General features: G+C 45.9%; 1 protein-coding gene and 1 long non-coding RNA gene across 2 annotated transcripts; both read right to left on the bottom strand.

Annotated features, from left to right (window-relative positions):
• Positions 1 to 369: 369 nt before the first annotated feature.
• On the bottom strand, positions 370 to 6,210 carry LOC125700048 (uncharacterized). Its single transcript, XR_007379762.1, has 4 exons — positions 6,146 to 6,210; positions 3,544 to 3,617; positions 2,755 to 2,899; positions 370 to 2,674 (listed from the first exon to the last, which is right to left on the bottom strand). It is a non-coding gene; the product is annotated as an uncharacterized LOC125700048 (long non-coding RNA).
• Positions 6,211 to 10,153: 3,943 nt separating this feature from the next.
• LOC125700044 (uncharacterized) lies at positions 10,154 to 15,121 on the bottom strand. The gene is made up of 2 exons (XM_048960237.1): positions 14,566 to 15,121; positions 10,154 to 12,932 (listed from the first exon to the last, which is right to left on the bottom strand). The coding sequence occupies exon 2, from the start codon at positions 12,928 to 12,930 to the stop codon at positions 11,947 to 11,949; it is 984 nt and encodes a 327-aa protein (XP_048816194.1). The 5' UTR covers positions 12,931 to 12,932; positions 14,566 to 15,121; the 3' UTR covers positions 10,154 to 11,946.
• Between the last annotated feature and the right edge of the window lie 25 nt (positions 15,122 to 15,146).

The following is a 15,146-nucleotide window of genomic DNA, read 5'->3' as shown; positions in this document are numbered from 1 at the left end:
CTAAATATTAAGAATTTTTATATATATGGGAGAGTGGATTGGTAATAATGATTCAAAATTTTATTACAAATTAGTAAGCACACGAGTGTGCTCAGACCGTTCTGTTTTAAGCTGAGAGTGAACGTGACAAACAGTTCGGATATGTGAAATGTACATTTTTAAACTGCAGTAGAAGAAATTCTGATCTTGAATCCTTGTCTGGGACCTGATCTCCTGGGTTACTTTGTTTTCGTTTTAGTTGTGAAAACACCAAACACGTCCAGTTTATAATCAGTACATTGAAATGCTGGTAGTATTGCTGTAGTAGATTTAATGCGTAGTGTTATTTTTTTCTCGTTTTTTTTGTTTGTTTGTTTTGCTTTTTGTTGGTTATTATTACTTTTTTTTTTTTTTTGTAAAGTGTGAATAAAAAGTGTTTTACTCATGTTTCCTTAATGATGTCTTGGTAATGTACATCATGACCATTTCCAGTGAGGACGAGTGGATTTAGCTCGTCCAGCTGAGCAAACTGTTTTTCTTTTCTGAGGATCTGGATTGTGTATTGAGTCCAGAAAGCTTTACAGAAGGGGAAGGGAAGCACTTACTCATTTTGTATTTCTTAGAGGGGGGATAATTTTCTTTAATAGATTCTGGAGCTTGAGTGCACTTGTTAGATTGAAAAGGTTTGAGCTTTATCCAGTATGTGTTCTCCTATATTTCTTAGTCTTAAACATGTTTGAAATTATTACATCATTAAAATGTGGCCCGTGGTGCTTTTGGAGAGACAGCTGTCCCTGCTCAGTCACCTGGCAGTCTTCAGGGTCCATTTAAGTAACCATTTCCTTCAGCTTTTGTACTAGTCTATCAGATCCCAACTAAAGACCCACTGAAAACATTTAAGGCACTCCTTTGACTTCACTGGGTTTTAACTGGACTGCGCTCAGAGTGCATGTGGTCACTCGAGAGAGGAGGGAATGAGAAATACTTTGAATGCAGGGAAAGAACAGAAGGCACCAAAACGGAGCTGAGATAAACTTCTAAAGAAAATACATTCGTACGTCAAACAAATGTAACTCAAAACTCTCAGTTTCCAGCTATAGCATAGAATAAGGCAATAAACCACGTCTTCACACAATCAAAACATTTGCTTCATAGTTTTTGACTTAAAACGATTATCTGCAGTATTTTATTGGAGGTGGATTTGGATGTTGCCATAATGTACCTTCAGTGTTCCTGTTGTAAAAGCACGTACTGCGAAAGCCACAGAACATCAGTGGGATTCGTTGAGGTTTGAGCAGGCTTTTTTCCACTTAAAATACGGTCAACCATATCTTGTCTACTTGTATTTACATTTGCAAAGAATTCTGGGAATCAAAATGTTAAATTGAGCATACCTTTAGCTAAGAGAATTGATTACAAGATTGATTACAAGGTGAATCCACAAGCTACTGCTTTAGAATGGCATCAATGGGGAGGGGTGGAAGGGGAAGGCGCGTCAGTCAGTGTCAGTGCATTTTGTAATTATTTTGTCCTTTTAGCTTTAAATTTGGCCAACGCTTGGACAAAACTGAGTTTGTTTAGAACGTTGTACGTAGGCATCTTTGGTGTAACTTTAGCAAGTCTCTCAAGTTCGGGTGTTTTGTGGTTTTGTTTGGTTGCTTTTGGTTTTCTTGAGCAGACTTAGGTTATTGTTTGCTTTTTCAGCCACAAGCTAAAACCTGTATTAAAGACAAAATGATTACGATGTCATTGGAAACGGCGACTAATTACACTGTAAAACTTTAAAAATAGTAATAATCAGTTAACTGCATAAGTAGCAAGCCTTTCTCATCCAGCCGGTCACAGTATTTGTTTAGTATGTTAACTGCTCTTCTTTTCTTTTGGTTGCATAAATTTGTAACACTTAAGTGTCTTGGTATGTTTAAGTAGTGTCTAAAATAGAATATCTTAGTCTTTATTCACAGTACTTCTGTATAACGTGTAATGCACTGGACTAACTCTTGTTTACCATTCATGTAACAAAAACCAGCACATTATCTGCACTAAGCTCAAAGAATGTTGCATTTGTCTATAGGCAGCTCTTCAATAAGATAAATGGGAAACTGAATATGGTCTGATGGTAAACAAGGGCTTTTACTGTTCTCTTCAGTGGAACTTTCTTCTTGGTCAAATTTTAACTAGTTAGTATTATATTTATATACAGGGTCTTCTTTTTCCTTACCAATGTATTTTCCTACTCATAGCTGACCAATAAATCCAATATCTGTTTCAAACCTTCTTGAAGTCTAATTCATATTTTAACTTAATTCTGAAAGCTTTTTCTCGAGGTACACATGTAGCCAAAGTCAATGAAGGATGCCAAGGGTAAAATGGAAGCAAGTAAGCAATCCAATAATCCTGGGAAGCCTTTCCTGTGCTGCATAGAACTGAGGACCAAAAAACTTTGAATCAGTTGGGCTTGGATTGCAGAATCAGGAAGTGGTTAATAATGCCTCCAGACTTTGTGGGAAACGTGTCCAAACAAAATACGAAGCCTGTTATCCTCTGACCAGATTACACTGCAGCTCTGTGTCTTCATATCTAGCCATCCTCTGGCCTTCGCAGTAAGGCGTGTTGTGTGGCAGTGCAGGAGCCATGGGTTTGCTCTGTGACCCATCTCCTTCCTATCCCAGAAAGCCCAAGTCAAACCTAGGATCTGGCAACAAGAAGGAATTCAGAGGTTTCTCTTTTCATTAACGTACTGCAGAAGAGGAACAAAGCGAAGATTTCTTTTACCTTTCTTTTCAGAATGAGATTCAAGGTGACTTGTGTCCTTTATTCATGTATTTTCTCCTGCATCAGAGTGTATGCAGGCTTTAATGGCCACAAGGGCTTCAGTGGCCAGAAGTGCGGTGTTTTGTTTTCTTGTTCCCATCACTAACTGCAGAAAACAGAACATTTTTGCTGTGTAAAGCACTGAAGCACAGACATCTCACGGACACTCCTGTGTCATTTCAGAGCTCATACTCTGTGCTGGCCCTGCTTTTGACATAAATGGCCTTGTTCAGTGTTTCTATGAGTGCTGCTGACCTGTTTGTATTTTTAACATTCAGAGTTGAGAAGCAGCTGTAAGTCCTTAGCAGAACCATGAGAGATTTCTGCAATGATCTCGTATTTGAAATTCTCACCAACACGTTTGCTGTCTTGCCACTAGATGGTGCGTGCAGCACAGGCTTTATGTGCACAGGGAGGCAGAGGCATGTTTGAGAGCAGCACCCAGAAAGTGGGGCTCGTGGAATTATTCTTTAGAGTTCTTGCAGAAATTCAGGCCCAGGAACTAATGTTTTTCAGTTGGTTTGTTAACGTCCATGGCAATTTAATACTGGTTTTATAAATACAGCTGCTACAATGGGAATTACAAAGACCTACTTTAATTACAGTTATTTTAACACAATGGAGTGCCAAATCTGGCCAGACTCTGAGTTACTGTCTCACGTGCACCAGCTCTTCAGAGAGGGTACAGAGTTATTTTGTGGTGTGAACTTTCCAAAATGGTGCAGGTGAACTCTGCAGGGCATTTCTTACCTACTGCCATGGGTGGTGGAGATGTCTTAAAACATCTGGAGTTGCCATGGGAGTCTTAAACATCTGGAGTTGATCTGGGTGAGAGAAGGCAAAGAATCTGAGAACAAGGTAAGTGCGAAGGACAAGAATATGGAAAAACCTTACGTCCTTAAAGGGTGAGTTTTATACTTGATTTTCATCTTGCCTCCTACCCAGAGGCACTAATTGTTCATTCTCTCAACATTCACCTGCATGGAAAGCAGTAAAGTTAACGAAGCAGTGGGGATCTTTGGTGTGTTTGAATATTTTCTTTTTCCAAAATAAGCCCTGTATTCCCATATATTTCCAGTTTTAAAAAGATAGGAAGCTATGTTCTAGTTAAATCTTCTGAGTGTGCCTGTAGACAGTGTTCATTTATTATAGGAATGCTTTGTGTTTATTGTAATAAACATACATTACTTAAAATAAAAACCGTTGGGTTTTAATGGCCATGAGGGTTTCAGTTCTAGCTAGTTTTTGATGGGATGCTTTTTTCTTCTTCCTTTTTTCTCTCTCTAGTTAGAAAGAGCATTCAGAGTACAGGCTGCTCCTTCTGGGTCAGAGTAGTGAGTTAATGGCACTTTCTCTGCAGTAGCTGATGGTATTGGTGGCTCTTCAGAGGTTGCTCTTATTGGTTTTATTTCTTCTTTAAAAAAGAAGCAGACCAGTTAGTAGTCTGTGTTTTGGCCAGGGACACAGAGACTTTACCTCAACCCCTGAACCAACCTGGTCAGTGGGTTTGCCCACCCCAGCATCAGGACAGCACAGAGATAGAGGTCAGCTGGGGGAAAGTCTGTGCTGCTGTTTCTGACCTTTGATTACTGACTGTAAGCCAGGGGAATGGGAGAAACAGCTTAACTTACATAAAATATTTTTAGATTTCTCGTGGGCAGAGGGAATGCGTGGTCAGGGAAAGCATCCTGCTTTTGTCATGTCTGGCAACGTGATATCCTATGGTCGGGCTGTTGTTGCTAACGTGTTGAACACAGGCAAGGCCAGACCTTTCTTTCTCAGTTAGCTGTTGTCTGCAGTGTTCTGGGCTCTGTGGTGATGTGCTCTGGTTCCAGCTGGTGCGTAGGAGAGCATCACCCAGCAGTTGTGGTGTTTGGATGCAAAGAACCACGTTCTTGTTGCCAGGGTTGTATTCTCAGAGGTCACTGGGAGCACATGCTGCCAGTAAATAATAGCAGCTACATTCAGCAAAAAAGGCTGTGCAGCACTCAGTGAGAAGAACAAGTCAGATGTGCTTGGCTTGCAAACTGCATTTGAACCCACAAAAACCCAAAGATAGGGCGAGTGTGTGTGCAGAGGTTGTGGCACTAAAAAGGAATTCAGAGTGTGCTGAGTTGCTGTTGTGGTGTTTATGTTCCTCATTGGAGCCAGTCCTGAGCCTTTGGCATGTCAGTACCATTTAATTAAGTTCACATTTGAGGGTGTCAAACCGTGGTCCCATCCAGTCACATAACTGCCAGCAGCCAGCCAGCTGTGTTGTTACATTGGTCTTTGTACAACTCATGTATTGCAGGAACTATGCAATGAATAAAGAGGAGGAAGATGCCCAGGGCAGCAGCACGTGCTCTCCTGCCTGCAGCACAGCTCTTTGCTGTCTGGAAGATTAGAGCCACTGCCACTAATCTTGTTCTATCTAAATATTTCTTCTTGTAGGTCTGGCTGATTTTACAAATCCTCCTCTTCCCTTAAGAGTTGTTCCCACTCTACACAAAAGTAACTCAAAAAAAAAGCCATAACTCATGGGAGGTCGTGGGTGTCAGTGCTGCAGAGCAGATTGTGCTGCACTCCCCAGCTCAGCCTGCTCTGTTGCCTGCTCCATAGAGAATACAGGTCTGTGTTTTCTGTGGAAGTGAGAAGGAGCTGAAATAAGTTGCCAGCAGCTGCTGTGAAGCAGGGTGCCTGGAGCTGCAGCAAACAGGAAGGCAAAAGGAGAACACAGTGCAATTTTGCAACATGCATCCTTCGTTTTGGAGCAGACCTTGGTGGGGAAGATTTGCTTCCTTGATTTTTGGCAGCAGTTGATCTCATTCCTTTCAAAGATAATGGGCATCCTCTGAATGAGACTGCATTTAAAGGTTGCCATGTTTCCCTTTCTACCTGATACCATTTGCAGTAGGCTGCAGGGAGATGGTTTTGTTTTTGTTGGTCAGATATAACCTCACCTGGTGTTCTAGTTTGTGGTGTCATTGTTCAACAATCAGTTTAGTTAATGATGTCAGTAAAAGGGATGCACTTTGGGTCATGCTTCATTTGAGGCAGAAGCCAAGAGTGACTTAGCAATTTCTGTCCTGGCAGGAGGCAGCATCCTTATGTTTCCTAAATCGTGCAACAGGAGGCTTCCTGTTGCAACCCAAGTCAGTGCACAAACAGCAACCATGTTCAGCTCGTGAAATGTACAGAAGAAAATGAGATGGTATTCATAAAACTCCACATTGTTATTTTAGCACTCAGAAGTGATGTTAAGAGATGTCATAGTGTATAATTGATGAATATACAGATGTTATAATTATGAAATATACCAGAGAGTTTAGCTAATCAAGTTATACAAAAAGAGAATAGATAGAGTGCTTACCTGTGTCCTGGGCTTGCTGTAAAACTCCAAAGGAGGGATCTCTAGAAAGAAGCCCTTCCCCACTGGTAGTCAGCTCTTAAATGGGTCTAGGAGAGGTGGAGTCAGGCTTCACCCCTTCCAGCAGCACAGATGAATTGCCTTCACCTGTGCTCCCAGGGCTGACTTGTTGCTCACCTCAGGTGATCAATCAGAGGTTCAGGCTGTGATTCAGCAGCTCCCATACAGTAGGCAGTGGGGTCTCTGGTCCTGGGGCTTGGTGCTGTCTGTGTAGGTCATTTTTGATTTATACCTAAGTAGAACAGAAGGGTTTGCCAGCAGTGAAAGTTTCACCTGGAGTAACAACGTAGGCTTTAACCAGGAAAACTAACTAAATTCTGCACCACCAGCTTGTTTCTCCAGTTACATAGCAATCATTGGTTTCAAAATAAGAGCGTAGTGTCTTTGTGGCCTCATGGAAAATATTTTCATACAGAATTTTAGCCAGCGTGAGTAAGTTTTGAGAACAGCAAACATCTCTGAGCTGAAGCCTGGATCCAAGAGTACAGCTCGCCCCAAGCACAGCAGTACTGCTGCATGTGGTCAGCCCTCTTGGCACCTTGCTGGTTGCCTTTGGCTGGGACCTTAGGCCTTTGGGTTCCTCTTCTGGATTAAAATCCCTGCAGAGACTGAGCAGTTGCAGCTACTGATCAGCTGCAGCCATGCTCACAGCTTAGGAGAGGAGGTAGAAGTTTCTCTGCTTCATTTACACCCGCAGGGGCAAAGGAACCTGTTGGACTCTGGCTGCAAATGCTGCTGAACTATTGCAGTGTCTTTTCTCACAGGCTATGATTTTTGATGTAGAAATAGTCTCTTCTGTAGATTGATAAGTTTGATTCTTCAACCAAGATGTTAAGCAGCAGCCTGTTCCCTTACATCTCCCTTCTTGGAACAGGAGCTGAGATCGGACAAGGCAATTCCGCCAGACAGAGGAAAAGCATGTAAGAATGCAATGCTTTACTTTGGCTTAAAAAACAGACCCCTGGTGCAGAGGGGGCGATGCTGTGTGCTCTCTGCAAACCCCACACACAGGGCTGTGAAGCTTCTCCCACTGCGCTGCAGAGTGGTGCTCGGTTTTTGTAAGGGAAGGGATGAGGCCTTGTGATGGAGCCTGCTGTTGGGGGTGGTAGCTGGGGAGGAATCTCCTCTAAATCCAGACAGTACCAGCTCTGCCCTGCAGGCAAGCACAGTGCTGGACATCTCCAGTATTTCTTTGACCCAGTTAACAAAGCACAAATGTTCCCGATCACAGGGCTGTCTAATCCTGTAGAATCCTGCTGAGTTTTGTCTCGCGACCGCCTCCAGGAGCAGCCCTTGCACAGCAGCAGGCAGGGCACAGCCTGTCCCTGGGAATCAAACACCTTCGGCTCTTCCTGCGCTGCTGTGTGCACACAAAGCAGCTCTGAGGAGCAGCAGCCGCCATGTTGGGCTGCCCCACACCTCAGGAGCAGGCTGTGCTTGTGGCCTCAAGGCTGTGTGTCCCGGGGCCTGCAGGGCCAGGCTGGGCCTCCTCCACCCTCATCTGGTCCTCAGCAGTATCTGAGGAGGTTAACATTTGGATAACAGTTAAAATTTCTTCTTCCAAAGAGTGGTCAGGCTGCCCAGCTCGTGGTGCAGTCACCACTTCTGGAGGTGTTCCATGAATGTGGAGCTGTGGCACTGAGGGATGTGGTCACAGGGCAATGGTGGTTGGTGGGCAGTTGGACGAGGTGATCTGAGGGGTCTTTTCCGTCCTCAAGGTTCTATGATCTTAGGATTCTAAAGGCCTTTCTCAAAGCTGTGAGGCAGTGCTCTGGTGGGTGAAGTGGCAGGGAATGGACATTGTAGCTCCAGCATAAACCAGTCTGCTCTCCCATATTCCTGTCACCAAGGAAAAGCAAAACAAAAAGAAACAACCATTCAACTGAACTCGAATGACTCGTGTGGTCACAGTCCAGCACCAAACTCGCTGTGGCAGCCTCCCTGCTGGCTCCTGCTCTGCCAGGCTGCACAGCCCTTGCTGAGCTCACGGCATTTCATGAGGGCCTTTCGGCGTGAGTAGCTTAAAAACAAAGACAAGAAACGATTGACAGAATGCTAACACGTGCAAGTGAATAAGCTAATAACTTCATTTCCCTCATCAGCTGCTAATAGAAATCTGTGCTTTAATTGCAGGAGAAAATTGTCCCCATTATGAGCCCATTCCAAAGCACTTACACTCCCTTTGGTTTTAGATGGCACTTGGTCAGATGTTATGTAGCAACCAGATGATATTCCCAAAATGCCTGGGTTTTCTACAGCTCTTTGCAACAGTTCCTGGAAGTGCTGCCTCCAGGAGCTTTATTTCCAGGAAGGCTGCGATTGCCAGGGACATTGGATGTGAATTTACACAATGTGAATTTTGCATCAGCTTTATCTCGTGTCAGGCAAACTCAGTTACTCTTGAGAAGTCCAAAGCATGGGAAAAGACCACGAGACCAAGATGTGGTGTTTCAGGGTTCATTGCTGCTATCAGCTGTGATTTTGATGCCAGCCACAAAAATAAGCTGGGAGCTGTGGTGAGCAAGGCAAAGGGCCGAGCCTAAAAAATCATCTAACGCACGAGGCTGCAGGCTTGTTCTTTTTGAGTTGGTATATCTGAGGTAGGAGCAGGAGGCCTCTGCCTGGGTTCTGCAGGATGTGTCACTGATAGTGCAGTGACAGATGTAGCACTGCCTCCTGCTGCCAGCAGGACAGAGAGGCTACCCTGCTCCTTTCATCTGTGCATGCATCTGGCTGTCGTTTTGGATCTGCTTTATGCTCTGCTTATTGCTGCAGATGCAAAACTCTTGGCCATTAATCACGTTGCTGATGGGACATACAAGGCTTTTCTTTTTTTTTTTCTAAAGCTAAGAGATTCCTCCTTAGTCACTAAGTGCAGTTTAACTTCATTGTACACCATTTATCATCGCTTTCCATTTGTAGAGGCTCAAAATTAGCTAAAAACATTCTCAGTGAGCATTAGGCCCAACCGTGGCATTTCAGGGCAAGGGGAAAGCTTGATGCACAGTCCACACAGCTGCTAACCTATGTAGAGGGACCCCATATCTCACCTCAGGCTTAGATCTGATTCCCCAAAACTATGCTCTGTGTTTTTCCTCAAAGCTTTCAGATTTTGATTTTTTTTTCTTTAAAAAAGCTGCTTTTACACAACTACAGTGTTACACTACTGCTACACCAGTACTGCCATTTAAACTTTTCAGAAACCAGCTTTGTTGACTTCACACAAAGGCCTCCTGCACGGACCTTCTCCATTTCCCATCCTGCCATTGTGTTCTCTCTTTAGGACAAATGCATTCCTGACCTTTTCTGTTTCTAAACACATTGCATTGGTTCGTGTCTTAGTTTCTGATCAGTGCACTCTTTCTATCTGCAGAGAGACCCTACCTGCAGTGCATTAGCTCCTTGGAGTGCTGTGGCTGCTCTGCACTGTACTGATAACCAGATCCTATTAGCCAGGCTCTCAAAGCTGTTGCTTCCTCATCCTTGTTCTGAGCTGATGGTAACTGCTGTCCTTTAAGGCCCTCCCTTTCTTCTGCTGCAGCTTCTCTGTGCTAATTCTGTTGAATTCACTTAGGGCTGGTTGTGGCACTGATGAGAAAAGAAGGGGACAGCTTTGTTTCTGCCTCTCTGACTCTGGTTTTCTAATTTTAGTCATGGTTTTCTGTGTCCAAGCGCTTTCGTTGCTTGCAGCAGTAAAAGTCTGCACAACCACATGAATGAATTTGTATGTTAGCCTACAGATTGCCTGTGAACATGTTGTGAAAGCTGAGACTGAAAGCTACAGGCGGATTTGGATGCCAACATCTCTTAAGCTTGTCTGTGCCTCTCTTTGCTGCACTCCAAAGCTTCCTCCCCCCTGAAGGTTTTAGGTTTCTAGGGAGCTCTTCTGGGAAAGTTTGAGGATTGCACCTGAAAGGTCGCTTGTGGGCCTGCAAGAACAGAGAGAGCTGATTGGTGTAAGGATTTTATTTGCTTTCTTGGTCAAATACGGTGATACATGCAGTTGGCACAAGAGTTGCTAGGCATTGGTGTCTTAAACATGGACAGAAACCAAAATGTCTGCATAGCAGTGAGGGCAAACATCACCTCCATCCCCACACAAACCCAAAAGTGAAGGACAGAGGATGGGGAGTCCGTGCAGCCCTCGTTCAGCTCAGACTCTCTATAGGTCCTTAAAAAGCTGCAGCCGCCTTCACCTTTGTTCTTGCTGTATGGTTAGTCTGAAAATGGAGATGAGAAGCAGTTCGGCTCCAGAGCGTTAATGAGTTTCAACAGGAATAAAAATATTTGAGGTAAGAGATGTGAGAATGAGCAGTTCAGATTCGCTCGCCTTTTGATCCTTGAGTATGTTTACACTTCTGTGGGTACTGAGCAGAAGTTGCCGTCTGATTTAATCTACTCAAGGGTGTTTCAGAAATCACTTGCGAGCACTTCTATAGTGGCAGCTTTGCGGTGGCATTTCCCATCCTGGCTGCAGTTGAGCAAGCAGCCCAGTCCTCATGGCTGCTCCCTGCCAAAGGATTGATTTGTGGCAGCGGCTGCAATAATTGCACTAGCGTTACTTAGCAGTTTTCTCACCTGCTCCTCTTGCAGTGCTGTGTGCTGTGGGACTGTGACAGTGAGTGAAGGTTTCAGGAGACAAAGCTGTCTCAGTGTGGTGGTTACAAGATGACCTGACTGTGTGCTCAGCGTGCCGGGATCCCACAGCAGCACTGCTCCTCCTGCAGCCATCTCTGCAGCATCAGCAACAAAGGGCTTGTCCCAGGGACTTCTTATGATGGTTTTTGTTTAATTCATGTTTCAGTCTCACAGCAGCAGGCACAGAAAAGTCAGTGTGACCAACTTGGGGAAACTAGAGAAGCACACGCGTGAAGGGAAACAGACACAATTCATACGTGCACAGAGCTTGCTCAGCTCCCAGCTCCACCCAGCACAGACAGCTGTGCAGACACCGATGGGAGCAGAGCACTGGGACCCTGATTTCTTGCAGGGCCAGGGCAGCAGCACCACACCAGCGTTCACAGTGCTCACCCAGAGCTCCCAGTCATCTCCAACAAGGTTAGGTTGAGAAGTGAAAGTCATACATTTTTGCAATGCTAAGAAAGGGGAAAAGTCCCACCTGGACCAGTTTCAGTATTTTCCATGTTGTCCTCTAACAAATCCTCATCACAGGCTTCTTACAGCTATTAAAAATATTCCTTCACATGAAAGCACTAACGGATGACTGACCCAGTGATATTCTGGTGTTAATGCATTGATCTATGCAGTGTGTCTCAGTGAATGCACGTGTCAGTGAGGGCATATTTAGTACTGTCCAAGCACCGTTCAGGATGTTTCTTTCAGAATAACTGTACCCAAGCTTGTGTAACATCTGGCTGTTTGGCATCTGCTGTGAAATAGCAGTAGGTGTGTGGGTTGTTGTTGTTTTTTTCCTTCAGATTACTTCTTCAAAACAGATGGCTCTTCAATTTTCTCCATGCTCAGGGCAGTTCAAGGCAATAGGTGTGGGGCAATGCTTTATGAACCGTTGCCTTTCCAAAATGAGAATTAATTGCTGCTTCCTCAGAGGACTGGACTCCAAGTCGTCCATTTGCCCACTGATGAGGGGTAAGATGGATCACAAAAGGTTTTCTGACTTGCATGCACATTCAAGCTGTGTTTTCCACGTAAGGACTCCAGGGAGAGCTTCTAGAGCACAGGGTGGTTATTTCTTGCAAACAACATTATTTGGAACAGATACTTTTTCACACTTCAGCAATGGCTGGGAGCAAACAAGCTTTTATCTTTGCTTCTTTCCACATGCATCTGTGCTCTGAAATCCAATTATGAATCACGGCTTTTTTAGCTGCCTGGAAGCACTTGGAGTATCTCTGTTTACTGGGAACATCACCCACTGTGTTTTTGTCACAGTTAGAAGTTTCTCTCCCTTTTTCATCAGCACCTGCTGCCTCAAACAAACCCTGCCTCCTTCCAGAGCAGTGCAAAACCCGATTTCCTAGTAGCTTCGCTCTGGCTGAGCACAGCAATAGCTCTTCAGCGTTAATAAACCCGAGAGCATCTTCTTTCTGACTGTGATTGCTCCCTACAACCGCTCCCTCATCTTTTCTGAGACACCTCAGCTCTGAGCAGAGCGTTTCTTTCTGCATTGGCCTTGGAGAGGGAATCCTTGGAAAACTGAACATCCGTGAGAAATGTGTTCTCCCTGGGGCTTGTTCTTTCACGGCTGGGGGATGAAGGGAGTCCAGGTGGCTGGAGGAGGTGCACTGTGAGGAGTCAGTGCTGGAGCTTCTGCTCCACAAACCCTTGGAGGAGCAGAGATTTCCTGTGTGTCTGTAGATCTGTGCCAGAGGGTCCTCTCTGGACCAGAAGTCGGCTTCTGCATCATCAGGAGCAGACGTAGTTTTTCCTGGCGGCATCACATTTGAGATGAAATTGGTCAGTTTACACATTGACATTTCTTGCTTGGATGGGGACCATGACATGGCTTCCAGAGTCTGCAGGATTCTTCTGTCTTGAACCCTATGGCTGCTTTCAGGAATGCCTGGGAAGGTGGGTCTGGCGAGGTGGCAGATGGATTGAATGTAATCATCGCTAGAGTACAGATCTGGGTTGGTTGAACTGTTTGCAGTGTGCTTTGGGTTGCTGGTTAGGTCTTCCATTGCCTCCTCATGGGTTTCACAGATGGTTGGGAGAGGCTTTGAAACATTCAGTCTTATCCGAGGAGCCATGGCTGCAAAGACAGACAAGGTAAGATCAGCAGGGGAAACACAGCCATGGTAAGGAAATCTCAGGGTTGTTGCTCTGAAATCTGTGCTACTAGATCCACTCAGTATTTCTTTATGGCCTAGAGTGGTGTTTACAGAAGCATCACTCTACAGTGCTGGCAGGATTTTTATATCTATGATTTCCAGAAGAGCCTATAAGTACAAAGGAAGCCATATTGTTAAGTGCAGTAGAAAATAAAAGGTTCATTAAAGATATTTGTGGGGATGAGCAACTGTGCTCCCTTCTGAACTAATGCAGTTCACCAGCCACAGCAGTGCTCTGTTTGATCACCAGCTTGTCTCATGTCCAGCCTGTAACCCCAAGGGACATCTCCTCTCCCTGTTCAATCCTCAGCTGGCCCGCTCACTGACACAGGGCTCTGGTTTACACTTGGTCTGGTCCTGCAAGAGCTGGTCTCAAAAGGTGGGTGCGCAGCATTGCAGCCAGTCTGCTCTACAAGCCTCAAGGCGGAGGTGGCAATGTACAAAGGCTTGGTTTTGTCTCTACCAGTGGTTCATCAATTTAGTTATGGGTTGCTGGAGCCTTACCTAAAAGCTGATGTAGCTTCATGTCCTTTTTATGCATATAGCAGTCCTCTACTCTTTTTTGGCTGGCCTTCCCTCAGACTACTCCCACTGGTCAGGTAAAGCCCTTTTTTTATAAATATTTCATCTTGCACCGGATGCTTGTATGGGGATTATTTCATTTATATCAAAACAGTCTTTCCTGTGCTTTGTTTAACTCACATTCTGGCAGAAATGACCACATCGCCTGAATTCTTTTTTATTTTTTATTTTTAACTCTCCTATCTCCAGTGGAATTTGTATGTGAATAATCTGTCAGCACCATCCAGCCTGGCTGTGTGATTGAACACAAAAGTGCTCTGCTCGCTGTTTGAACGCCTCACTTGTCAATGCTGGAAGGAAACCTGGCTTTGCTGAAGCTCTGCAGGGCCGCAGCTCCCCCATGCACACAGGGAGCACCCAGGTGCCCAGCCCTACCCGCACTGCTGCTCCCAGCTTCCCCTTCAGGTGCTCCTGGCAATGCCAACCAAGGTGAGCTTTGCTGAACTCAGAGCGGGAGATGCTTCTTTTAAATCTCGGGGCCTGTTTGTTATCCTTTTTTATTCCATACAATGCTCCTTTCCTCTCCCCTCTCTAAGAACCAAGGGAAGGCTTGTCCCCCCTCTCAACCCAGCACCAGGACCTGTAGCACAGGTGCCCCGTGGGTGCCTCATTAGCTCAGCCCTGCTCGACTCATTAACAGAGCCCTGCCACCACCTCCTTCCTCCTGGAGCAAATAGCTACTGATGGATGAGCAGCACTGTGCTTCCAGTGGGATGGAATGGTTCCAGCCCAAATGCCATCCTTGCTGCTGCTGCACCGTGCAGAGGTCACACCCCTATCGTCACCTGCAATCACCCACTGTCACCTCTGTCAGCACCTGCTGTCATCTGCCATTGCTCATCATCCCCTGCCCCCACCCACAGCCTCCCGGCCCCCAGTGCCACCTCCCAGCTGTTCCCCGCTCCCTTCCCACCTCTGCCCATCCCGGCCGTGCTGGGCACAACGCTCCATGACCTGATGCCCTGCCCTTACCTGAGCCGCAGCCCCTGCGGGTGGCGTGGTATGATGGGGTACCTCCCAGCTCCGTGCCCTGCTCTCTCTCGCCCTGCTTTCCGCGCAGGATACGTGCTGCCTACAACTACCCCGTGCTCGCTGCGCCCAGTCAGCTGATCCGGCTGCCTGTTTTGTTGTTGCTGCTAAATATAGCCTGCCGGAGCCCTTCCCGCTGAGCCCTGCTGTGATGCACGCAGCCGAGCAGCAAAGCAGCCGGGCGACAGGAGCGCACGCGGCTCAGCTCCGCGCTGCATCGCTGCACGCTGCTGCTGCACGGCAGACACGCCAACGCACTGCAGAAAACTGCTTTGTGGGGAGAGCTGGCAACGCCTGACCTGCAGGGCCGTCGGGCTCCGCAGTGAGGGCTGGTCTTTGTGTTCTGCTTCCATGCGCCTCTTGTGTAACTCTAGCATGTCCTCTTGTGTGCCGGGTGTCCAGCTGAATTGTGATTTTGCAGCAGAATCCTTCCCCTGCTTTTATTTCTAAATGCTGTCCTCATTCTAAATGCTGTGGGCGAGTTGCACTTCAGCATCCCTGTGCTCCCTGACCCAGCTGCTCCC

This window comes from Lagopus muta, chromosome 14 (assembly GCF_023343835.1).
Source record: "Lagopus muta isolate bLagMut1 chromosome 14, bLagMut1 primary, whole genome shotgun sequence".
In the NCBI taxonomy this organism is placed as follows: Eukaryota; Metazoa; Chordata; class Aves; order Galliformes; family Phasianidae; genus Lagopus; species Lagopus muta.
Note: the sequence above shows the minus strand (reverse complement) of the source record. Positions and strands in the feature narration are given on the sequence as shown.